The sequence below is a fragment of the Pseudorasbora parva genome, chromosome 24 (assembly GCF_024679245.1).
Source record: "Pseudorasbora parva isolate DD20220531a chromosome 24, ASM2467924v1, whole genome shotgun sequence".
In the NCBI taxonomy this organism is placed as follows: Eukaryota; Metazoa; Chordata; class Actinopteri; order Cypriniformes; family Gobionidae; genus Pseudorasbora; species Pseudorasbora parva.
Genome location: NC_090195.1, coordinates 8,989,202 through 9,016,177, shown reverse-complemented (window position 1 = coordinate 9,016,177; position 26,976 = coordinate 8,989,202). Strand labels below are relative to the sequence as shown.

The following is a 26,976-nucleotide window of genomic DNA, read 5'->3' as shown; positions in this document are numbered from 1 at the left end:
TGATCTCTCTGATGCCCTCACTACATGCATCATTTCACTAATTTATTGTGCCATATATGAGTATTGCAGACAGTAATATAATGCAACATTACATTATAACATCTTATCATCTTTTAAACCATCTTCTGATTAGATATTTAATATATTATTTCTCTGGCAATAAGTATGTGGAAGCAATGGAATTTCGAAGTTGGTCTCTTGCAGTGTGTGTGTGTATGCGCTTAAGGCCGGCAGCGCTGAATGAAACGCGGATACAGGCAGACATCACGGATGTGGTGCCGATTCAGCAGCCAGGTGAGGAACCGCTCCAGTCCCAGACCATATCCACCGTGAGGACACGTGCCAAACTTTCTCTGCAAAACACAGTGTTACACACTCAGAGGCGGGTATTTCAATCAATATGGTATCACAAAGGGCTGGCTGATACATTGAATATTCAAGATGATTTTAGTGTCTTTTTTCAAGTTCAATTGCATTATTGTGTTCTAACCATTTCAATAAATAAATCTCACAAAACATATGTCACTCATATATTACAATATATTAGATACAGGCAAATATTTCTGTTTATTACTATTTTGTTTTATACTAGTGCATGCAAATCTCAATTAAAATGATTTCATATTCTTCCTAATTAACCAAAGTTTGCTGAGGCCTCTGGTTGTGAACCACTATATGATCTGCTGGCAGAAGGCTGTTACCTGATCAGTGTACCAGTAGTAGGGTGTTGGGTCGATTCCCTCTCTCTTATACCCTTCCAGGAGTTCCTCAGCGTCCCAGATACGCATGGAGCCTCCCACAATCTCCCCGACATTGGGCATCAGCACATCCACCTGACATAAACACAAACACACCAGCCATGTACAACGCAGTTCTGCTGAATACTGCTCTCCTAAAGACTCCTTTAATTACTACAAATACTACATAAATTGCTGAAGTAAATGTTATATTACTGATAGATTCCCATTTTACATTTGTGCCCTTGGATTGTTTTATTAACTTTAATGTTGTTTAATTGTGCACTAAACCAAGGAATAAAAGGAAATAAAGGAAAATGCATATCGGACCGGGACTTGTTATCGTCAGAAACTCATTATTCAAAGACTCAGATCGAATCGGATCCACAAAAAACCTCATCAGGAAATCCCTAGAAAACAGCATCTTCTTAACATGAATAACACAAAGCAAACCCTTCCAGTCTGAGCTACAACAACTGTGGTCGAGGGTGGGGAAACGCAGACGCTGTTCATGCGCCCAAAACGAGAATTTTATTTTAAGCTTCAAGCTAATGCATTAGCCTTTAACATACCCTGTCATGCGCTTTGACAGATGCGTGTATAACCACACCGATAACATAGTTTAACTAAGGATTTGAAGCAAAACCATGGTGTTACCATGGAATAACTACAATAACCCTGTTTTATTTTTTAGTTTCTGTTTTTATTTGTCGTAAAACAAATGGTTAATTTTTGTAAGGGTAGATATATTCACTAAGTATGTTTTCACAGCATTTAGCTGACACGTGTGTTTGAAGGACAGGATTGGGCAGGACTTGGAAGTTTAAAAAAATTGGCTTTTTATCTGTTAATCGCAAAAATAATTAGCAAACTAATCGATTATTAAAATAATATCCACCTGGCGCACTATTGTGTTTAACACGATGACGGATAGAGAAACAATGGATCGTTGGTCTGATTGGGTGAGGGACTATCCAATTGCATATATTTGAACTATACCCATTGCTCATGCTCCTCTATTTTTAACTCACCTGCACTTTGCACTTTATTGCACCATGCAATTGATAAAAATAAAAATGTTAGTTTCCTAGACTTTTAGTCTCTTTTGGATTCAGTGTGCGGTCAGCCATTTCTTCTGTTTTGCTTAAGTCTACCCTTTTCTGGCTCTACGCACCTGAAAGGACAAAGCATCTTTCCTACTGCAGAGCGCAACAACTTTCTTTGAACTATACCCATTGTTCACATCTCTCGTGGTCTGATTGGTTGAAGGACTATCCAATTGCTTACAGAGTCATTTGAACTATGCTCGTTGATCACGCCTCTTGTGCAGTAGAAAATGCAGAGCAGACTCCGCAGACCAATGTTCAATCTTAAAAGATTGCGCTTGGTCTGGTGTAGTTTTGCACAATATACCGGTACTAGAAAAGTATTGTGATACCCTGCTATTACAAACGGTACGATATGGATTTTTATTAGTACCGGTACTTTAAGGAGGACAGAGCCTATGAGCTGTATTTCTTAATGTGCGTGGATGTGACAGCAGGTGTCAGGACGTGTGTGCAGAGCTCTGCTTCAGCCGTTCAAAAAACATTAGAAGCAGAAGAGTCAAATATATATGCCAACGCATGACAAAGCAAGCAACAGAAATATGTGGCATGAGAAGAAAAAGCGTGGCACGGGACGTGCTCACGCTACCGGACTTTGACCTGAAGCGCGCGCACACGCCTTTCAGGCAACAAAAATGTGATCGCCATTCAGTTCTTTCGCGGCTTATTATTTGGGTTTTGAATGGTCAAACATATGTAAAAATGCTAAAAATGCATATGTAAAAATGTCTGGCGAGTATTCAGGTAAACACAGTCAGATATATCTTTAGTGAATGTGTAGCCTACAGCTGAGGTAATGAGAGCCGTGCCGGTCTTAAGCCAGACCTGATATTCTGTGATTAATGTTAAGCAAACAATGAAAAATAGAAAACCACCACATGTTTGGCTAAATAACTAAAATATATTTATTAAGAATCAGTGTATAGTTAAATTATAGAGTGTAGACTAAGTAAGCAGATTTATATTTGATTATTTAATTTCTTTCTTGACTTGCTACTGTTAAATAGACCTAATGTAGCTGAAAAATAAAGAACTGTTTTTCTTATATTGTTTGTAATTTGCATTTTTTGCTTATTTAAAAAAAAAAAAGATACAATTAAAATTCTATATTATAATTATAAGATTACATTTTTCAAAAATATTAAATTACTCTAATCATAAAATAAGATTTTGGTCATCCCAAGCGGTTGAGAAGTGAAAGGTTAGTGAATGATAACATAATTGATAATGTGATCTCTGTATGTTCACATCGGCATGTAGTTATTATAGCAATAAGAGGAAGGAATGGTCAAAAACCAGGGCAGGAACATGCTAGCCAAGTGAATTTTTCAGTTAAAAAAAATTATTAATAATAATAAGTTCTGTTGTCATATTATTCATATTATCTGTTTTTTGTTTGTTTTTTACCGTGGTATCGATTTAGTATCGGTATCAAGGTATTTTAGTCTGGAATCGTATCGAAGTCATAATTTTGGTATCGTGACAACACTAGTCTGGTGATAGCCAGACAAAGCCGTACGTCTAACAACAAATAAAGTTAAGATAAAAATTTAGAAGAGCTTTTAAAATACAATTTTCATGGTAACACAGTGTACAATTTCAAAATGGTTTTCACATGATGATTTTCGAGTGTTTAAGCCTTCGACAGGCTTGATAACTGCCAATAACTGATCGTTAAATCAGCTAAAATACATTGCTTGCAAAATGTGTTTGTTTCAGTCCGTGTCTGATCAGTATAACCTTCGCCTCATTTTGTGCCTGGCTGCTACTCTACCCACCGTGAAATCTCATTGAATGGAAATGGCTTTTGAAATGTGTAGACATTTCATTTGTTACTGGATATTTTTGTTTTGCGCTGGTTAAAACACAGGTTAACAAGTCTGGTCCTGACCGATTCAGTGAGGCGACGGTCCTCAGCGCAGCGCTGCATGTAGAAGGATTTGATCTCAGCCGGGAATCGACACAGCAGGATGGTCTCATTAATGGTGTCGGTCATCAGGCGCTCAGGGGCTTCTGGGATATCCTGTTGAAATTACACACAAATAGTCAAATATCATTATAATTCAAGTGTTTCAGCCTTCTTTTCTTCATAGTTAAGCAACAATGTATGAGTCTCTTTACAAACCTCTCCAAATTCATAAAATGTCCCATCATCCTTCTTGATGTTGTGCTCTCTCAGCCACACAATGGCCTCGGTGTAGTTCATTCTCTTGAATGGACGTTTGGGAGGCTTGAAGTCCTGCAAGAGCAAAAAAATCAAAAATAGTCTCATTTTAAGATCAATGTTTTACGAATAAATACCCAGCTCAGTCATGATGCCTCGCGGCTGTTACTACAGCCAATCAAGCCTTTCTTCCTATCTAGGCTAGTATGCAAAAATCAAGCCTAATTACATCTACAGCAACATTACACATGCAATAAAATTGTGTTCAAAACTATTCCGAGAGTTGTCATGACTGAACTATTTCAAACAATATTCACATCGCCTTTTTTTAAAAGCATCAATTTCATGAGTTTTATAAGCCTGAATGACATAAATTGATGTTTCTAAGTTTATTTTACTGATACTCAGACACATACAGTCTTGTTCAAAATAATAGCAGTACAATGTGACTAACCAGAATAATCAAGGTTTTTCGTATATTTTTTTATTGCTACGTGGCAAACAAGTTACCAGTAGGTTCAGTAGATTCTCAGAAAACAAATGAGACCCAGCATTCATGATATGCACGCTCTTAAGGCTGTGCAATTGGGAAATTAGTTGAATTAGTTGAAAGGGGTGTGTTCAAAAAAAAAGCAGTGTGGCATTCAATCACTGAGGTCATCAATTTTGTGAAGAAACAGGTGTGAATCAGGTGGCCCCTATTTAAGGATGAAGCCAACACTTGTTGAACATGCATTTGAAAGCTGAGGAAAATGGGTCGTTCAAGACATTGTTCAGAAGAACAGCGTACTTTGATTAAAAAGTTGATTAGAGAGGGGAAAACCTATAAAGAGGTGCAAAAAATGATAGGCTGTTCAGCTAAAATGATCTCCAATGCCTTAAAATGGAGAGCAAAACCAGAGAGACGTGGAAGAAAACGGAAGACAACCATACAAAATGGATAGAAGAATAACCAGAATGGCAAAGGCTCAGCCAATGATCACCTCCAGGATGATCAAAGACAGTCTGGAGTTACCTGTAAGTACTGTGACAGTTAGAAGACGTCTGTGTGAAGCTAATCTATTTTCAAGAATCCCCCGCAAAGTCCCTCTGTTAAAAAAAAGGCATGTGCAGAAGAGGTTACAATTTGCCAAAGAACACATCAACTGGCCTAAAGAGAAATGGAGGAACATTTTGTGGACTGATGAGAGTAAAATTGTTCTTTTTGGGTCCAAGGGCCACAGGCAGTTTGTGAGACGACCCCCAAATTCTGAATTCAAGCCACAGTACACAGTGAAGACAGTGAAGCATGGAGGTGCAAGCATCATGATATGGGCATGTTTCTCCTACTATGGTGTTGGGCCTATTTATCGCATACCAGGGATCATGGACCAGTTTGCATATGTTAAAATACTTGAAGAGGTCATGTTGCCCTATGCTGAAGAGGACATGCCCTTGAAACGGTTGTTTCAACAAGACAATGACCCAAAACACACTAGTAAACGGGCAAAGTCTTGGTTCCAAACCAACAAAATTAATGTTATGGAGTGGCCAGCCCAATCTCCAGACCTTAATCCAATTGAGAACTTGTGGGGTGATATCAAAAATGCTGTTTCTGAAGCAAAACCAAGAAATGTGAATGAATTGTGGAATGTTGTTAAAGAATCATGGAGTGGAATAACAGCTGAGAGGTGCCACAAGTTGGTTGACTCCATGCCACACAGATGTCAAGCAGTTTTAAAAAACTGTGGTCATACAACTAAATATTAGTTTAGTGATTCACAGGATTGCTAAATCCCAAAAAAAAGTTTGTACAAAATAGTTTTGAGTTTGTACAGTCAAAGGTAGACACTGCTATTTTTTTGAACACACCCCTTTCAACTAATTGCCCAATTGCACAGCCTTAAGAGCGTGCATATCATGAATGCTGGGTCTTGTTTGTTTTCTGACAATCTACTGAACCTACTGGTAACTTGTTTGCCACGTAGCAATAAAAAATATACTATAAACCTTGATTATTCTGGTTAGTCACATTGTACTGCTATTATTTTGAACAAGACTGTATAATGGCACTGAGTGAGGTTGGGGTCGTACAGGGTTGATGTCGTAGAGCAGTTGCGCAGCAGGAGACTTTAGAACCCTGTCGACCACATCACACACCAGATCCTCCAACCGGTTCAGAAGGTCTTCATAAGTCATGAAGGGACACTCAGCCTCAATGTGGGTGTACCTGAGAACACACACATGTTGGTTTTTATGGTTTACGAGGACTCTCCATAGGCATAATATGTTCCATCTCATAATAATATTTCTTGAGAAGCAAATAGACTTATTAGAATGAGTTCTGAATGATTCCAAAACTGAATTTGATTTCTGACTCTAATTTTCTTTCTAAGAACTATAATAGCAAAATTTCCCACAAACTGCGCTGTCACAGGATTTTCTCTCATTTAAACAGCTCTCAAAATAAAGTGCTTTTCTTTGTTGTCAACATTGCAATCAAAATTATTCAAACCCACACTGCAAATCAGACTTTGCAAAGAACAAATCAAACAAAAATAATTGAAATAGCTCAAGACAGCAAATGGTTTCCTCAAATTCAACTGAAAATTCAACTTTTATTGACTTCTGCAGTCTCAAAATGAAACAATCCTCTGAATTGAATCCCCACAACAGCACAAATCTGCAAAACATGGTTTCATTAGTTGCACCAGGTGTGCTTGAACTGTCATGCATGAGATACCTGAACTGGCAAGGGGTTTGTTGAGAGTTACATTTGACTGCATGTTAAAAATATGGCTAAGCTAAAATAATTGTCCAAAAAGTTAAGAGATAAGATCATTGCCCTTCACAAACAAGATTAAAAAAAGCTAGTGAATGCACTGAATGTTCCTAGAGACACTGTTGGAAGCATAGATCACAAGTTCAAACATAAAGAAACAGTGGCTACACTACCTGGATGGGGCAGAAAAAGGAAGCTACCAACGGCTGCAACCATATTTCGGAGAAAGCAGGTTCAGAAAACCCTCAAGTTACTGCAAAAGACCTGCAGCAGGACTTGGTAATAAGCACTGAGGTTTCAGTTTGTACAATAAGGCGCGTACTAAACGCAAGCGGTTTCCATGTCAGAACTCCAAGACGTACACCACTACTGACCCAAAAGCACAAAGAAAATGTAGCTTCAATTTGCTTAAAATCATATAAATATTCCACAGAACTTTTGGGATTCTGTTCTTGGAGGAACTTTTCAGCCCTATGGAACAACGACACCTCTGGAGGAAGAAGAATGAAGCATATGCTGAAAATATCACTCTGCCTACAGCTAAGCATGCTGGTGGCTCGGTGATGTTCTGAGGCTGCTTTGCATCCTCTGACACTGGAAACCTGCAGAGTGTAGATGGCAATGTGGATTCATTGAAGTATCAGGAAATCCTAGGAGAAAACATCATGTCGTCTGTGAGGAAGCTGAAGCTTGGGCGTCATTGGACCTTCCAACACGACAATGATCCCAAGCATACTTCAAATTTCACCAAAGCTTGGTTGAAGAAGTCCTGGAAGATTCTACAGTGGGCATTACAGCCAACTTGCACCTGATAGAAAAAAAAATCGCTGTTGGTATTTGAAGAAGGTGGTTACAGCACCTAAACCCAAGAATAAACTTGAACTGGAGGCCATTGCTCATGAGGAAAAGGCTAAGATTCCTCAGGAATCTTATAGTTTTAGGGAAACCACTTGAAGCATTCACTGTGTTGAGCTTTTTCAATTACTATTGTTTGATTGGTTTATTGCAAACAACAGAAAGTCTGTATATTTCCCTAATCAAGTTAGTTCATCCAAAAAATTTAATTGTTTTTCTGTTTACTCACTATCATGTTTTTCTTGCACATCACACATGCATTTGAACGTCCATGTTTACTACAGTAAATGGATTGTAACACTATTCATCATACAAACAAGGAAATATTTTGGACACAATATAGCAAAATGAGGGAATTTTTTTTGTGCATGTCATGTGCATAGCTCCATACGTTATTGCCTGTGCTGCTGGCTACATAATGGAAAGGCTCAAAATCTGAAGGATGTGATCATGTGAGACTGACTGGCCGGACACCAGTCTGGGCCGATCATATGAAAACCGACTGATTTCGATCTCTAATTATATGGCGGTTTCTCATCTCTAATTATATTTTAACATATATTAACACCGAAAACAGCTATTTTACATTGTAATAACATTTTGCAATTTTTACTGTATTTTTAATCAAATAAATGCAGCCTTGGTGAGCAGAAGAGTTTTTTTTTCTAAAACAAAAATTCATAATTATACCAAACACCATTACACTGGCCCACTTCTGTCTGTTTTAGTAAATGGCTCCAGACTCACTCGGACAAGTGTCTGCGGGTGCGCGACTGCTCGGCGCGGTACGACTGGGCGATGCAGAAGGTGTCACCCAGCGCAGGGATGCAGGTCTCCAGGTAGAGCTGAGAGGACTGCGTCAGGTACGCGTTCTCACCGAAGTAGTCGAGGCTGAAGAGGGTGGAGCCGCCCTCCACCTGCGTCTGCACCAGAGTGGGCGGAGCTATCTGAGGACCACAACAAACAAACGTCCACATTTAATAACATCTCTTAATGGAGTAGTTCACCTCAAAAAGAAAATTTCCTGATATTTTACTCACCCCCATTTCAGAGGTGGACAGTAAAAATACTTTCACCTACTGTCCACCTCTGCTCCAGAGTACTCAAGATTTATAACAAATTAAGTTGGAAATGTCAGGGCTAAAGGTCATCGGGAGGGTTTCAAAACATCAATCTTAAGACTTTTTAAGACTTGCAAAAAACAAATGCAGTGAGAGCAGGATTGAGCAAAGTCTGTGGTAACATACTGTCCGTCAGAGGTCACATTTCTACAGAAACTTGACTCACTTGTAAATGCGTGATTACAAACCAGTGATTATAGTTTATACATTTTTAATCAAGGTATTTTTCTAACGGAAACCCATCGCTTGGCTTCAAAAACTCGGGCACCATTCAGAGCCATTATGAAGCTGGGAAGAGCAAGGATATTATTTAATATAACTCTGATTGTGTTCTTCTGAAAGAAGGAAGTCAAATCCGGGTTCATTTTTATTTTAGGGTGAAATATCAAGGAGCCTGTCCTTAATGTGTGCATGGCTTTGGAAATTACCTCGCAGTAACCACGGCTGAAGAAATGATCCCGAAAACACTGTGTGACAGTGGATCGGACTTTCAGGATCTTGGAGATGTTTTCCCCGCGGATCATCATGTGCCTGTTGTTCAGCTGCACGTCCACATCAGACTCCTCGTTGAGCAGGTTATCAGCACCTCCCGCTGGAGCCAGACCGATCAGCTCCCAGAAATCACAGTGCAGCTCATGGCCACCCGGAGCCTTGCAAAAAAGTAAAATAAATAAATTAATTAAATAAATAAATCACTGTAACGTTTCACCCAGCTGTCCAATCAGAGTGGAAGAGGGGCGGGACAAATACAGCACAGACCAACCGCCACATTCTGCTTTCACAACGTCAACAGATGAAAACAATGAGCATAATAACAGAACAAAATAATTTAAAACCAGAGCCAGAGCAAATACTTTACATTGTATCAGCATTTTTATGTAGATACAATACAGAAACAATCTGTGAAATTAGAGACTATTTACACTTCCGCAGATATTCTGTATAATAACACCAAAGCCTCAACTAAAAAAAAAACCTGCACTGTCAAAACGCTCTCAAGCACCCACAGCAACGCATTTCAGCAGAGTGCCTAGCGGTTTCAGCTGGATAAAAATGCTTTGGTGGACATACGGCCTTAATATATCTACATTCGAGTAGCTTGTAAAGATACAGTTTCAGAGTAGCTTCCCCGACACTGCTGTTAATGAATTAATCAGGGTCATTTCTCACCTGTTTGCCTTCAGGAACAGGTTTCACAGTTCCGTACAGAGCGACGGTACTCTCCGTAGACAACACCAGTCCATTATAACACTGACACTGCATACAACACACACATCCATCATTTCAGAGACTATCTGAAGTTTCACTTCATACATTTAATATTATCAAACACAGTAGTCTTAGATAACCAGATTTTAAACAACCCATTTCAGAGCAAAAACAAATCCCAACTAGATGAGTAAAGTTTGTGAACAAAGTTGAGATTTCCTTGACAAAGCCTCATTTAATAAAATGATATGTTGTAACAAATTGCAAAATGTTTTAGCAAGTTTCTAGCATATTTTTACATTGTTAATGTTTTAGCTAACTGCTAACATGTTTTAGCATGATTTAACAAATTGCTTGTTTTTAACATGAATTAACACACTGCTAGCATGTTCCAGCGTGTTGCTAACATGATTTACCATGTAACCAATATGTTACAACATGATTTAAAAAAAATTGCTAACTTGTTTTAGCATTTTGCTAACACGTGCTTTACCACATTAGCATGTTGCTAGCATAAATTAAGATGTTGCTTACATGATTTTTCTTGTTGCTGCCTGATTTAAAACATGCATCAAAAATCGTTACAATTCTAAATAATACATTACTGTTCAAAAGATGTTCTTATTTATTAAAGAAAATTCATTCATCAAGGATGCATTAAATTGATCTAAAGTGACAGTAAAGACATATACTGTTACAAAAGATTTTATTACAAATAAACATTCTTTTGAGCTTACTAATCAACAATGTATGTTTCTAGTGCAGCAAATCAGGATATTAGAATGATTTCTGAAGAATCATGTGACACTAAAGACTGGAGTAATGATACTAAAAAATTCAGCTTCACAGGAATAAATTACACGATACAATGTAATTCACAAGGAAAACAGCTATTTTAATTATAATAATATTTCACAATTTTCCTATATTTTCAATCAATCAATGCAGCCTTGGTGTGCAGAAGAGACTTTAAAAAAAAAAAATCTTTACATACACAAACTTTTGACCGATAATGTACACTATCTAATAATAATAATAATTGTATTTTATGTAATTTTTATATAATTTTTGCTTTATTGTCTTAATCATATATAATAAAATATCGACAAACACAGTACCAGTTTGTCCGTGAGAACACACTGCAGGAAACCTGTTCCGTCACGTAGCACAATAAACAGAAGGTTCTTTCCTGAAAAAACATTGGCAAATACATTTAAAATGGATGTATCCTGTGTATTTTTGTTAAAGGGGTACTTCAGCGCTGAGAAGATGAATCTGTATTTAAACTGGATCATTAATGTAGTAGAAATGTGAAATTATTTTTGAATTTGGTGCCTTCTAGACTGAGAAAAGACAGAACATGTATTTTTGTCTTATGGGGATGAAAGCCAACAATTCCCAGAATGCATTGCTTCGCTGCCCTGTGAGGCCACTCCCAAAGCCGCCGCTACTGGATTACTGGATCACTTTCCCACCGCGTTCATCTTCATAAATCTCAGCCCAATGGTAACACTTTAGTTTAGGGTCCAAATTGCACTATTAACTAATAGCTTACAAACATGCATACTCATAGGATATTGGCTGTTTATTTATTACTTATTAAGCAAATATTAACACCTTACTGCATGGCTATACTGTACATGCATTTATCATACCCAATAATGTAGGCAGGTTTATAATCACAGAGATCCCAAATGTTAGGGGGGTTTGGGGGAATGCTCCCCCGACAAAATTTTGATTTCTATGATTTCTATGTGCATTTTAAGATGTTCTGAAGGCCAAAAAATTAGATAATAATAGCTTGAAAACAATGTTACTGGGCATTAGATTATTTTTCTTTCTTATCTCCACATCTTTCTTTTTCTCTGTTTTTATCTTGCCCTGTCTCTTTTCCTCATAACCCTGAGCTTTGACTGATATAGATTTTTTCCGTTTTCGTCAGTGAATAAAGTAAACATATGGTTTACATATTAGCATACTGATATTTATGACTTTTATGAATACGTTTCTTAGACACGTTCATTTACTGTTTATTAAAGTTTTAAGTTTAATAAATTCACAATATGAACATTCATTACTAATCTTATGCCAAATACAGAATGAAAAAAGTTTTTTTTATTTAGGCCTACTGAATGTTACAAATAGAATTATATTAATTTACAATATACTGTATACACATTCATTATTAATCTTATGCCTAATCTGATGAAAATGGCTTTGTTAATATTTCTTGTTCATTAATTAGGCCTACATTATGAATCACATATATTGGCATATTTTCAGTTAAAAATGGCGAAATTAGACTAAAGTTTATTATTTGTCTAAATATTATTTTCTTTTAACATTTCTGACTTAAAGCAGCAGCAGTCAAACATGAATGTTGAGTTTAGCTGCTTACATTTATTCTACTTGACGTCGAGTTGCGCTGCTAAAATTTGCGCTCAGCCTCAGCAGTTTCTGTGTGATCATAAAGCCCGCCTACTCTGATTTGATTGGTTTTATCAAATATTTTGACATTGACGAGCGGTGACAGACCAATGACGCTCAGATTTACACACACCTCTGCTTCTGACGTGCGCTGCGCTCTGCTCAGAGCCGCTGCGGATTGAAGAGACAGACTAAAAAAACGGGACGAAGCCGAACGAAGCCTCCCGCCAGTTTCATATATTTTAAAGGTTAATCACATATTTTTTAGGGGGGCTGATGCATAGTAGTGGTGTACGTCTCCCCCTAAAAAGGGCCTAGTGACGCCCATGAGCACGATCATTCGAATATACTCCAGGGTTTCTACTGCTACAAAGCCATATGCTCATCACTGAAGTAACCCTTTAAAGCTGAGCTTTATAAATATGTGAAGTTCTCCAATCAGAAGATTCTGAATGAACAAACACACTAACTCTGCTTACCTTGTCTGCGTAACCGATGGACCCAACCGAACACCTTTACCCTCTGTTCTCTGAGCTGCTCCAGTTTATTAATCTTCACCTGAGCGTGACAGAAAACAAAACAGAAAATCTTGATAAAGCAGACTTTCACTTACATATCGACTCCACACATATCACACACAACCTCGAACAACCTACAATTGATGGAACAATTAGATTTAAATCTGTAAAGACATTTTGATCTGATTAAAAGGGTGGTGAAACGCATAAATAGTGCATTTAAAATAAAAATATTAGCAGTGAAAAACCTTTGAATCAAACTCCTTTCTCAACTGGATTGAATAATACTTTTGCATGCATTTACATCTGACAAAAGCAACAAATAGGTATGAAACGATTACCAGTTTCACGATAAACCATGGAAAAATGTACTGACGGTTAGTAATTGTGTAAAATTATATTATCATTTAAACCACGTTTGATTATCACGATTTTGAAAACTTGTGCTAAATCCTGTCCAGTCAGCATCCGTCTGACGCAGATGCAGCACTGATTTTTGAATGAGAAGAAATGGCAGAAGAAGGCGCAGATTAATGCAGAGGCTTGCTTAGGCTGAAGCCTAGGGGCCACACGTGTGCAGGGGGCCCTGATTGGCCAGACTATTTTTTTTTCCATTATTTTAAATTTACTTAAGTGCGAACAAAAAAAAGACTTATTGTTCCATAAGAAACATTAAAAAAATAAGCATGTGATTGGATAGATGTGACTTGGGTTACAATAACCTTTTTTTTTTTACTTTTTTTTTTTTTTTTTTTTTTCTTCAGAAATCAGAGCCCAGAAATCAGGGATGGGCTGATTTCCACCGTGTGTGTGTGTGTGTGTGTGTGTGTGTGTGTGTGTGTGTGTGTGTGTGTGTGTGTGTGTGTGTGTGTGTGTGTGTGTGTGTGTGTGTGTGTGTGTGTGTGTGTGTGTGTGTGTGTGTGTGGGGGAGCCACTCTTCTGTCTAAAAAGATAACCTCTCATTGCTGTGCTTTGGCTTGCATTAAAAGGATAAAACATATATTATTCTGGGTTTGAATAAAAAATAAATGTATAAAACCAGTTCATTTGTAGGGCATTGACAATATTGTTTTATATAATTAGTTTAATAATTGTGTTAATACAAATAATTATTAATAAAAAAATATATAAATATAAAAAAATATTACTAACAATAGAAAAAACACATTTGAGTGTCTTTTTCAAAAAACGTAGTGTGTGTAAATTAAAAATAAGAAGATTAATGCCTTTTCTTTAAGGACAAAAATGAGAACCAATGAGCTACTGGTATATAGAATAACCAGAAGGTGGGAGTATAACCTTATTTAGTAATCAGGTTGGATATGTCCTTGAGAACACTGTTTTGAAGATACAACTATTGTTGTTATTGCAAAACAGTGTTTTCAGACAGTGAAATAAAAAACAATGTTCTCCCACTGTTTAGATTTTATGTCTGTCATTCCCCTCCCCCCTTACTCTCCCTCTCTCAGGATCACTCTATCTTTGTGTGTCTGTGTGTCTGTGTGTGTGTCACCTTGTCTCTTGATTGTCATAATTCAAAGGTCCCGTTTTTCGTGATTCCATCTTTCAAACTTTAGTTAGTGTGAAATGTTGCTGTTAGAGCATAAATAATACCTGTAAAATTATAAAGCTCAAAGTTCAATGCCAAGTGAGATATTTTATTTGACAGAAGTTCCCTTTCAAAGCCTACAGCGAACGGCCGGTTTGGACTACACCCCTGCACTTCCTGGCATGAATGACGTCACTAGAACCGTTTGTTGACTAACCCTTCGCCCACAAGTACACACAAAAAAGGGGGTGTGGTCTTGTTGCTCTCCCACGTGGAGAAGAGCATCTCCCCGTTATGGTAAGAGGCGGGACCTTTCCGGGCAAAGTGCGTTAAGCTGCTGTCCAATCACAACACAAAACAAGCGCTGGCCCAATCAGAACTCATTACATGTTTCTGAAGGAGGGACTTCATAGAACAAGGAAATCATCAGGCCGTTTTTAGGACAGAGAAAACAGCGCTGTACAGAGAAGTAAATTGTGTGAAAAATACAGTTTTTTTATACGCGAAACATGAACTCGTGTTATATTGCACACTGTAAACATAATCAAAGCTTCGAAAACACGCGAAGAGCGGTACCCTCTTAAAACGAATTATTTATTGATAGAATTCAAATGGATTAATAAAGTAAATTTCACATAATTTTATAAAAGTGGCTTGTGGCAAGGGGGGCGTGTTTCAGCGAGGTCTGCAGCGGGAGAGAGAGCCGCGGGACGAGCGGTAAGTGAGTGGGTTGGAAGCAGATTAATAACACCTGTCTCTTGTTCCAGTAATGGGCGCGGAGAGGGTATAAAACACCGGTGGAACCGCAGACGAGGGAGAGAGCGAGTCGGACTGTTGGTGCGAAGACACAGAGACTGAGTTGACCCGGAAGCCGGAAGTGCCGCGAACCGGAAGTTATTGTTGCTTATGAGTTTGACTGAAAACACACGAAGTGTGTTATTGACATTGCTAAAGAGAAAATAAAGAGAACGCATCAACAGTCCAGCCGACCCCTGTGTCCTCTTCCTTCCTTACTATATCGAACTTCATTACACTGGTACCGAAACCCGGGAAGGAAGTAGGACAGCGCCGCCGCCATGACAACGCCCTCCGCCTCGCCGTTTGCGGACATCATCACCTCTCTCGCGGCCCTCCATCAGGAACAACATCAGTCTATGCTGGACCTGCGGGCAGACCAGGAGCGCCGCTTCGAGGCCATTGTCCGCGGCCAGCAAGAGGACCGCGAGAGGTTCCGGAGCTGGATCGACCGGGAAGTTCGCACCGAAGCTGCCGGGCTGGCCAGCGCACCGGTCCACGTGCCCCTGCATAAGATGGGGCCACAAGATGATCCCGAGGCCTTTATAGACCTGTTCCAGAAGGCCGCGGAGGCCTGCGGGTGGCCCCGGGCACAGTGGCCGGTGCGCCTCATACCACTGCTTACTGGAGAAGCCCAGGCGGCCGCCCAACAACTGCCGGTGGCGAACCTCCTGGAGTATGAAGACCTCAAGAGGGCCATCATCCAGCGGGTCGGTCGGACCCCCGAACAACATCGCCAGAGATTCCGCTCGCTGGAGTGGGGCAAGGCCGGCCGACCCTTCGCGATGGCCCTACAGCTCCGGGACGCGTGCCGCAAATGGCTATTGGCCGGTGGAAGCGACGTGGACCACATCGTCGATCTGGTGGTACTGGAGCAGTTTATCGCTCGGCTACCCAAGAAGACCGCCGAGTGGGTCCAGTGCCACCGGCCCACGTTGCTGACGACGGCCATCAATCTGGCGGAGGACCACCTAGTGGCGTGCCCGGGGGTCGGCGAGCCCCTGTTAACCTCTCCCTCTCTCTCTCCCCCCTCTGTCTCTCCCTCTCGCCCTGTCCCTCTCCCTAGGTCCCGCCCTCCAGGGCCCCCTCGCATTCCCCCCAGAGGCCGGGGTGGAATGGGCCCAGGGCAGTACGGGAGTTCGAGGGCCCCGCCCAGGGGGGCGGGGCTGCTGGGGTCGGGCGGGGATAACGGATCCGGTTCCACCCCCCCTCCGCGCTCATTTTCCAACCCACTCCCCGCCACAGGGGCGGCGGGTAGGCCTGGGCTGGCCTGCTGGCGGTGCGGCGACCCGGACCATTTTGTGGACCGATGTCCGATGATGGACGTCGGGACAATGATCCGGGTCCCGGACTTCCAGCGGACCACCCCCGATCAAGCAGGAGAGTACCAAATTCCTGTGAGTATCAAGGGGGGTACATATCAGGCCCTGGTGGATTCAGGATGTAACCAAACCTCGATCCATCAAACCTGATGCAGCCTGGGGCATTGGATACTGGCCGCGTGGTTAAGGTGCGGTGTGTGCACGGGGATGTGGTGGAGTATCCGCTGGTCCCAGTCACGATACAGTTCAGGGGAGAAAAACATAGCATTGAGGTGGCGGTTAGTCCCCACCTCCGGCATCCGCTAATTCTGGGGACGAATTGGCCCGCCTTTCCGGCGTTATTGGGGTCGTTATGCGCGGATGCCGCTTGGGAGAACAAGGCTAGGAACGGGGCGGCGCGAGTGCAGGTCGGCGAGACTGATACGGGACCCTTGGGAACAGCTCCAGAGGAACCGAGCGGGGTCGAGAGGCTGATTCTCTCGGACCGCGATGACTTCCCTCTGGAGCAGTCTCAAGATGAGACCCTAAAACATGCATTTCAGCAGGTCCGCGCTATCGACGGTCAGTCTCTCCAACCCGCATTGCCCGTCACGTATCCTTATTTTGCCATAATTAAGGATCGGTTGTATCGAGTGACCCAAGACACTCAGACAAAAGTGGACACAACCCAGTTATTAGTACCAAAGAGCCGCCGGGAAATGCTTTTCCGGGCGGCTCACTCGAACCCGATGGCGGGCCACCTGGGACAGGCCGCCACACTGAATCGCTTAATGACCCGATTTTTTTGGCCAGGCATTCATGACAATGTGCGCAGGTGGTGCGCGTCTTGCCCTGAATGTCAGTTGGTGAATCCACTGGCCGCCCCAAAAGCGCCATTGCGCCCCCTTCCATTAATGCAGGTGCCCTTCGAGAGAATTGCGATGGACCTCATCGGGCCATTAGAGCGATCCGCACGCGGACATCGTTTTGCGTTAGTCATCGTGGACTACGCAACACGATATCCGGAGGCAGTGGCTCTCCGCAACATCTCCGCGAAGAGTGTTGCGGACGCACTGTTTCGTTTGATCTCCCGAGTGGGGATTCCGAAAGAAATCCTCACTGACCAAGGCACGGCGTTTATGTCACGCACGTTGAGCGAACTCTACGGGTTATTGGGCATTAAATCCATTCGAACAAGCGTCTATCACCCACAAACGGACGGCTTGGTCGAGCGGTTTAATCGCACTCTTAAATCCATGATCCGTAAGTTCGTACAAGAAGACGCCAAAAATTGGGATCGGTGGTTAGAACCCCTCTTATTTGCCGTGCGGGAGGTTCCACAAGCCTCCACGGGGTTTTCCCCCTTCGAGCTTCTCTACGGACGGCAGCCCCGGGGGGTGCTGGATGTCCTACGAGAAACTTGGGAGGAGGGACCTTCTTTGGCCAAAAACGAAATTCAATACGTGCTGGACTTGCGAACAAAACTCCACACCTTGGGGCGGCTATCTAGGGAGAATTTGTTGCAAGCCCAGGACCGCCAGAGCCGGTCATATAACAGGGGTACGAAACTACGCAAATTCACACCGGGAGAGAAAGTGCTCGTATTACTCCCTACATCGAGCTCTAAATTAATGTCAAAGTGGCAGGGGCCGTTTGAGGTCGCACGACAGGTGGGAGACCTCGATTATGAAGTGATACGATCCGATAGGAACGGGGCACGTCAAATATACCACCTCAATCTCCTTAAGAAATAGAATGAGGTGGAATCAGTGTTGCTGGCGACGGTGATCGGGGGAGAGGATGATCTCGGGCCAGAGGCGAGCATCAAAGCACAATCAGTCGCGCTGGCCCCTGGGGGAGATCACCTCTCACCGTCTCAACCCACTGATTTATCAAAACTACAGGCGGAGTTCGCCGACGTGTTCTCGCCCCTACCGGGACGTACCAACTTAATTCAGCACCATATCGAGACCGAGCCGGGCGTGGTAGTTCGCAGCCGGCCGTATCGCTTGCCTGAACATAAGAAAAAAGTAGTTCAGGAAGAATTAGGGGCAATGCTCGATATGGGAGTAATAGAGGAGTCCAACAGTGACTGGGCGAGCCCGATAGTTTTAGTCCCTAAGACCGACGGCTCGGTCAGGTTCTGTGTGGACTACCGCAAGGTGAATGCAGTGTCGAAATTCGACGCGTATCCAATGCCGCGGGTTGACGAGTTGCTTGATCGGCTGGGCACGGCTCGATTTTATTCGACATTGGACTTAACGAAGGGCTATTGGCAGATCCCCTTGTCTCCATTGTCCAAAGAAAAGACAGCTTTCACCACGCCGTTTGGATTGCACCAATTTGTTACGCTTCCTTTCGGGTTGTTCGGGGCGCCCGCTACCTTTCAGCGCCTCATGGACAGGATTTTGCTTCCCCATGCCGCATATGCTGCTGCCTGTCTGGATGATATCGTGATTTACAGTCACGATTGGCAGCGGCATATGCAGCATGTCCGGGCGGTCCTGAGGTCACTGAGGGGAGCGGGGCTCACGGCCAACCCGAAGAAGTGTGCGATTGGGCGGGTGGAAGTAAGGTATCTGGGCTTCCACTTGGGTCATGGACAGGTGCGTCCCCAAATTGATAAGACCGCCGCAATTGCAACCTGTCCGAGACCCAAGACCAAAAAGGAGGTAAGACAGTTCTTGGGGCTGGCGGGATACTATAGACGGTTCATACCAAATTATTCGGACCTCACCAGCCCTTTGACTGACCTTACTAGAAAGGGGCTACCAGATACGGTCCAATGGACGGAGCCGTGCCAGCAGGCCTTCACCCGAGTTAAGGCTGCTCTATGTGGCGGGCCGCTTTTACACTCCCCTGACTTTTCTCTCCCTTTTCTGTTGCAGACTGACGCGTCGGACAGGGGGCTGGGCGCAGTCCTGGCCCAGGAGGTGGAGGGGGGAGAGCGGCCGGTGCTGTACATTAGCCGCAAGCTCTCAAAGAGAGAGGCTAAGTACAGCACCATCGAAAAGGAGTGCCTTGCCATCAGGTGGGCTGTTCTCACCCTCCGCTATTACCTTCTGGGGCGGGAGTTCACCCTCTGTTCGGACCACGCTCCTCTCCAATGGCTCCACCGCATGAAGGATACCAACGCGCGGATCACCCGTTGGTATCTAGCTCTTCAGCCTTTTAAATTCCAGGTGGTCCACAGGCCGGGTGCTCAGATGGCTATGGCCGACTTCCTCTCCAGAAAATGGGGGGGGGGGGGGGGCTGCAGGCCGGACGGCTCCCCGGCCTGAGTCGGGCGGTGGGGGTATGTGGCAAGGGGGGCGTGTTTCAGCGAGGTCTGCAGCGGGAGAGAGAGCCGCGGGACGAGCGGTAAGTGAGTGGGTTGGAAGCAGATTAATAACACCTGTCTCTTGTTCCAGTAACGGGCACAGAGAGGGTATAAAACACCGGTGGAACCGCAGACGAGGGAGAGAGAGAGTCGGACTGTTGGTGCGAAGACACAGAGACTGAGTTGACCCGGAAGCCGGAAGTGCCGCGAACCGGAAGTTATTGTTGCTTATGAGTTTGACTGAAAACACACGAAGAAGTGTGTTATTGACATTGCTAAAGAGAAAATAAAGAGAACGCATCAACAGTCCAGCCGACCCCTGTGTCCTCTTCCTTCCTTACTATATCGAACTTCATTACATGGCTGTTTATAATTAACTTGCAAGCATGCATTTTAATCTTACCTGACACTGATATTAAAATCATTGTTGCGGTTTCTGTGATTTGGCTTTATTTATTTATTTTTTTAAATTTTTTAAATGTAATGCCACACATTGAAATAAAACAAGCATGCTGTTTGCTGCATTAGATTGGTGAACAAACAGAAGCTACGGTAGGTCAAAAACACATAAAGAGAAGTGTAAGGATAATACAACTTCAGCATTTGGACGGTATTCTGCACTCATTTGAAATTGACATTTGACATCATCTGACATGAAAATTAATTAATAAAATGTAATTAATCTTATATATGTTAGTGTTGTGGTTCCTGGTCATAGCAGCACCAGTTGCTGCAGTTAATAAGGTGAATTCAAATGACTTTGACAAAGTCCTTTTATTTATTCCCATATTAAATGCCTATTGCCTGCTGTGCACAGTTGAGCTGATGGCACCAGGGTGGCGATGCCACCGGCTTGGGGCCGTCATCGCTGCTCGCTTATTTATAGTTTATAGAGATGCAAACTTGCAGATGATTATTAAATATACCAAATCACTGCCCCTAAAACCCCCTCAGGCTGTAACTCACGGTTTTGGGTTCAGGAAGGCTGGGGTCATTCTCAATAATGATCTTTTTAGCTTCTTCCAGATTCTTCTCTCTGCGTTCGGCATCTTCAGACTGTCATCACGACATCAAACAGGCACAGGTCAAAAAAACATTATGCATACAACATGAATTATTGGTCTATAAATCACAGAATGTTCCAGGTACCTCCTTGTTGTCTTTGTTCTCACTCTTCATTTGCTCTCGAATAAAGAGCTTCTTTATGCTCTTCATTTGAGTCTTAGAAATGACTTCCCAACGCTGACAACACAAACACACCATAATGTCAAACTATTAAGGCAATAAGTTACAGGTTAATTGCTATTCCTACAAAACTTTGCCAAGTTATTTCAATATTACTCAAATACACACTAATTTTGAATGCAGCATGACAACAAAAATGCATGAACATGAAAACAATAATGCACGTGTGACAATGTTAGACTTAAATATTCATTTTAGTTTCTTTTATCTTAACATGTCTTATCAAAACAGATACTTCATAGCTAATACAACCTTTCCTTATTTCTTATTTTAAAATACTACCAATAGCATTCAGAAAGTATTTAGACCTTTCACTTTTTGCAAGAATTGTCCACTGACTTTTATAATGATTAAATATGAGATATAATTAATTATGGATGTATGAAATGAGCAATCTTTGCTCTTATTAATCTATTACTTGTCCCTAAGCAAACAAAATTGGCTTATGGGCTGTTAACTAATAATGTTAGATTTAGGGAAAATATTTAAATTCAATTTTGTGCTAGAGCACTGCTTTTGCATTTCTGCACAATAGATCCTCCTAAATATTATCCAGTCGACCTTTAAATTTATATTAATTCATGTTTATACAATTATTTTTATGAGATTTATATAATTATTATTGTTACGTTTTAGTGTTAATTGCAGGTTTACACACCTCTCCTTCCTTCTGTGAATCCACATAGATCACTGGAAAAGGTTCTTTTCCTACGAACAACAGTGCCTGAAAACATTTAGGAAATATGAAAGAGAAAAGTATGAAACAAAACACAGAAAATGACATCATATAGCAATGCAGAGAAAACTCACAGCACCTTGAGTGGAGTTTTGAAGGGTTTCTGCTCGGATCCATCTCCATCCACATCACTGCCCTGTTTATCAGACACGTACAGTTCTTCTGCAGGACGAAACAACAGCAGATTCAACATTTCAGCAGTTTACAAGCAGATTCAAGGCACTTTACTGCTGTAAAAGGTTTTCAACATCGATAGCTTTATTGTGTTACTGAGGGCACTAGGTAGGGATGTACACGATATTCACAAGATACTTTGCCATTGATTCAGTTTCAGTATCAAAAATCATTAGGCCTAAACCGCTATTATAGCCTTTTTAAGAAGAAAAATAATATATTTCATATTAACGGTTTCACACTATACCATACATTCTATCCTCCGAAAATAACTCTACCTCTAAACCTACACGTCACACAAAGCATTTTTTAAATTAAAAAAAATGATTTTTGTTGTAATACCCATGTCAACACATTTGTGTCCTCATAAACCACCATATGTCAGACCCCTCAATTTTAATTATGATATGAAATCATGATACTTAAAAAAAAAAAAGCAGTCGCCAGAAGCAAAAAGCTAAAGGTAGGCTATAAAACTACACCACGGTAACACAATTTCAACGTCATCCTCACTAAGCTTCCGACAACTCTTTTATTCTTTATCTAAAAACATTTCGACCCTGAAAGTTAAGAGTGCAATATAATAACCATAAATAGGCTGTAAAAGCAGACTGGGCTTATTACACATGATGACATTTAATAGCTTCGACAGACTCTTTAGTCCCATATTAACCCACTTGTTTGCAACAGTTTTTTTTAAAACATGTAACAGCTTAAAAAAAAATCAAGGGTAGGTTAATACTGGTGTATTATGTCATAGAATAAAACGTATCTGAAGCTTGTGTTAACCACAGATGTTATTTCAGACATTTAAAGGTGCACTATGTAACTTTTCAGTCCGCTAGAGGTCGCTTATTAAAAACAAAGGTGTAGTTTCATGACACCAAGTTTGAGCGCAGAATCTTGGGACTAGAAGTCTTCACGGGACACACGAGACAATCTATTACTTCGGGTCCCGGGTCTGTTTAACGTTGTAGCCTATGTAATACGTCGATCGGACTCAGAGAACACCTGGCCGTGAGAGTCACTAGAGCTTGTGTGTTTTGTGTAACTTGCAAATTGCTAAATTACGATAAGAAAAGTGTGAGCCTGGAAATAAGGTATAGAAATATAAAAAAAAAACTAGCTCTCTTTCGCTCGCGCTCTCAGCCGTTTAGAAAGCGGGTTGATTTAATGCATGCACACGGTAATAATGTACTCAAGAATATATTTCATATCAGCAACAAGACCTCAGATGAACTGTCACAAATATCGATAAAGCTCAAATTGCTTAAAAAAGCTCATATTTCAGGTTGCTCCAGCTACCGAGCGAGTGCAATCTCAAGCACGTGTAATGTTTCTATAGCAACCTGAGCTTCAGGTTGCCATAGAAACATGCATATTTAAAATCTCATTATCCGTGGATTAATCTAAAATAAACAAAAAAAGTATAAAGGGCCGTTTGATCTTCTCTTTTTTCCATTACAAATAGGAAATGAAATGATCAGATGGTGCTCCGTTCAACTTTTCTGACATCCTTTACTCTTCCCTGATGTTGACCTCTGGCCTACTTTCTGTAAGATCTGAATTTCTGCAGTTTGAATTTTAGAACATGGAATTTGATGATCTGAATTTCTTCTACATCTAAAATTTTGAATCTGTATTTTCAAAAACTGAATATTTGCAGTCTATTAACTCAGAACAAAATATCTGCTGTTTGAAATATACAATTTTGACATAAAAACATTTTAGATGTGTTCAATTTGAAATGTTCTATATTCAATATTTAAAAATTCAAATTCAGAACTATGTAAAATGCAACATAATATTCAATTTTGTTAGATTACACTTGTCAATAATTCAGATTTATACAATTCAAATTCAGATCATTTTGTCATATTTCTAGCTCCAGACTATGGGAACCGAAAGCAGACCTGTCCCAGATGACCTGAGAGAATGGTTCATGATGCAGCAGAAAATCAGAAATTTACTTTGGCCATTGAGGCTTTCTCAATTGTCTACCTCATTGTTCTAATTTAAAATAAAAATTCTGTCATTTACTAGCCCCCAAGTTGTTTCTTTTCATCTGTTGAACACAAAAGAAGATATTTTGAAGAATCTGAGTAATCAAAAGCTTTATGGGCCCCATTGAATTCCATTGTATTTATTTTACTACAATGAAAATCAGTGGCTACCATCGAATATCTGGTTACCAGCATTCTTCAAAATATATATTTTTGTTTGTGTTCAACTGAAGAAAGAAACCCATACAGGTTTGGAACAACTTGAGGGTGAGTAAATGATGACTATCTCTTTAAACATGTTACACACATGTATCTTAATCTTTTATTGCTCAGCTCTAGTGCGCATCCAAGCAAAAGAGAATGCTTTCATCACAATTACATTAAATAAAATAAACAATTATGATGTCAACAATGCTTTTCTTGTGCAATGTTTTGTTTCTTATTTGGCCGTGATGACCGACTTCCCAGCAGCAACAGAGTTTGAGTTTTGTTGTTAAACCAACAAAAAGGTTAACTTTTTATTTGGTTATTCTTATATATATCTTATATCTTTATATATATATATATATATATATATATATATATATATATATATATATATATATATATATATATATATATATATATATATATTGTATTTTATTTTATATTACATTGTTAATATTCCATATTCCTTATCCTAATTTTATATTTAATTGTATTTTTTACATTTTATTTGGTCATTTTTATGTTTTGATCGTTTTGTATTATCTTAAGTTGTCTATGTTGTTAATGTTCTTTTTCTTTAGCCTGGTTTTAGCCGTCTGGGCTGTGTTTCGACTGCTAATAGACGTCTTTTAGATGCAAAATTGTTTGCTGGGCAGTTTAGCGGAAATCCCGCCCTGTAAACAATGTCTTTGGCTGAGGTTACAATAACGGGTCGGTTTAGGGATCAGGGTTGGGTGTAGGCAATCGTCATTGTGATTGACATGGTCAATAAAAACAGTTTAGAATCGGCTCCAGGGCGGGATTTGAGCTGAACTTCTATGGTGTGACTGTGAACGTGTCGAGAATACCGAAAGGGAAAGTAAAAAGCGAATGCACTAGAGTGCGGATCGGGCTGCATTTTTCTGTCCGAGCCCGACCCGCGTCCGACAGAGCAGTAACCGAACCCGACCCGAGCCCGACAGGCATTCAAATATTTATGTCCGAGCCCGACCCGAGCCCGACAGTTAAAATCTATTTTTTCCCCTCATATACTAATGACACGCACGTTTGTTTGTGTGGAAATCCCGCTTTTATTAAGCAACTGTAAGGAAGGCATTCTGAAATGTTTACAGACGAGCGCATCAGCGCGCACACGGGGCATCAAACGTTACACAGAGCCCAATCAAATAGCCAACTGAAATTAAATGAACAAAGGTCTGCTAAAAATGGCCCAAGCTGACAGAACAAAACATTAACGTAACACAATTTAAATGCTTATTGAAATGAAAGTCATCTTACCAATTTTCTCAAACTGTGGTTCCTAAACTACAACATGGGATCTATTTACATAATCTATCCATCAAAGTTTAGGCTAATCGAGGTTTTATGTAGAAAAAGGATTGCATCAACTGCGGATGGCTTCAAGGCTGTCCTGCTGCCAGCAGCGCTGAAGTTGCGCTCACTGGAATGACAAGGATGCCGCGGGCAATATGCACGCACGTGTTGCGAGTTGTTGTCACGGCGACATAAACAAATTTCCGCATGCAGGAAGACGGATGTTAGGGTTATATAATGCATGTATTTTAATCACAAAAACAAACCATTGCATCAAGTTAAACAGGCCCATTGGCTACTTGCATAATAAGCAGTTTTAAATTTAAAAGGTTCAATGCCTTTTCGCGCTGACGTGACCGAGCCCGACCCGAACCCGAACGTCATTTCTAAATATCTGTCCGAACCCGGCCCGACCCGTCGGGTACCGTCGGAACCCGTCGGGCTCGGGTCGGGTATCCATCCTCTAGAATGCACATGTTTCAAAAACGATTTCAATACTCCGCATATTAATAACGGCTCCCTGATGCCATCCAATAAAAAGGAGTATTATTACCCAACTATAATGCGTGATATATCTTTTCACTTTCATCTCGTATTTCCTTTAGTGGCTCTTTTCCGAACATGGTATTCGGCTTCCTTATAATATATAACGGGCACATCCTTATAATACGTTATTGTAAGCCTATATAGGCCTATTATAGCGTGTATTGGACTATGTACAGTCAGTATGTATATAGCTAACGTAAGTTCAGAATCGGACGCAACACAACTTCAACGCAACTTCATTCATTATCATCAAACTCACTTATCGACATCAGACCGACACCCTCGTCCGCCATATTTTGCTCTGTAGATCTCAGATGAGTTTTGTCCGGCTCGGTTCGACAGTTGTTTTCCAGTTGTCGGTTCGACAGTTGTTTTCCACGCGAGGTTATTCGGACCAGATTCGGACCCGTATTCAGTCAGTCTCTCTCTGCCTGCCGCTACGCTCGCACATAAGTTTCTGGGGAAGCATGCGCAAAAGCGCGAACCTTCCACTGTTGTACGTTCACAAAATGACGCAAACGCGCCTCATCTTAAAGTGTAGCCCTACTTGGCACTTAATCTGACAGACCGAAGGACCTTTAGCATATTTTTTTTATTATTAAGGCATGACAATTATGGCAATTGATCTTTCAGCAGCATGTTGTAAGAACACTGGTGCATGTAGTAGACCTAAACGTATAATCTCTCGCAGCAAGGGTTGTTGTTTAAATTCACTCAGGGATGACATCTAGTTTAATCTTGAATATTATCATTAGAATATTTTAGGGCTAACAGCTAAAGTTATAACAGTAATTTTATATCAGAAATCAGGCAACTATTGTAAACATTTACCTTATTTAGCTAAATGGATGATGGCAGACAGTCAGGCTATACTAGGCTACTTATGTGA

General features: G+C 41.0%; 1 protein-coding gene across 1 annotated transcript; it reads right to left on the bottom strand.

The window, feature by feature from the left end:
- Positions 1–26,567, bottom strand: LOC137063486 (asparagine--tRNA ligase, cytoplasmic-like). Its single transcript, XM_067434632.1, has 15 exons — positions 26,347–26,567; positions 21,923–22,005; positions 21,766–21,831; positions 21,012–21,104; positions 20,829–20,918; positions 12,860–12,938; positions 11,072–11,142; positions 9,915–10,001; positions 9,173–9,394; positions 8,371–8,570; positions 6,081–6,216; positions 3,969–4,082; positions 3,735–3,866; positions 702–833; positions 1–353 (listed from the first exon to the last, which is right to left on the bottom strand). The coding sequence occupies exons 1-15, from the start codon at positions 26,378–26,380 to the stop codon at positions 222–224; spliced, it is 1,671 nt and encodes a 556-aa protein (XP_067290733.1). The 5' UTR covers positions 26,381–26,567; the 3' UTR covers positions 1–221.
- Positions 26,568–26,976: the final 409 nt, after the last annotated feature.

Coding starts and splice junctions, on each gene's coding strand:
- LOC137063486 (XM_067434632.1), bottom strand. CDS start 26,380: ATGGCGGACGAGGGTGTCGGTCTGATGTCGATAA. Junction 21,832..21,922: donor CCTTCAAAACTCCACTCAAG/GTGCTGTGAGTT, acceptor AAATGTTTTCAG/GCACTGTTGTTCGTAGGAAA. Junction 12,939..20,828: donor GCCTTCCTGAACCCAAAACC/GTGAGTTACAGC, acceptor TGTCACGCTCAG/GTGAAGATTAATAAACTGGA.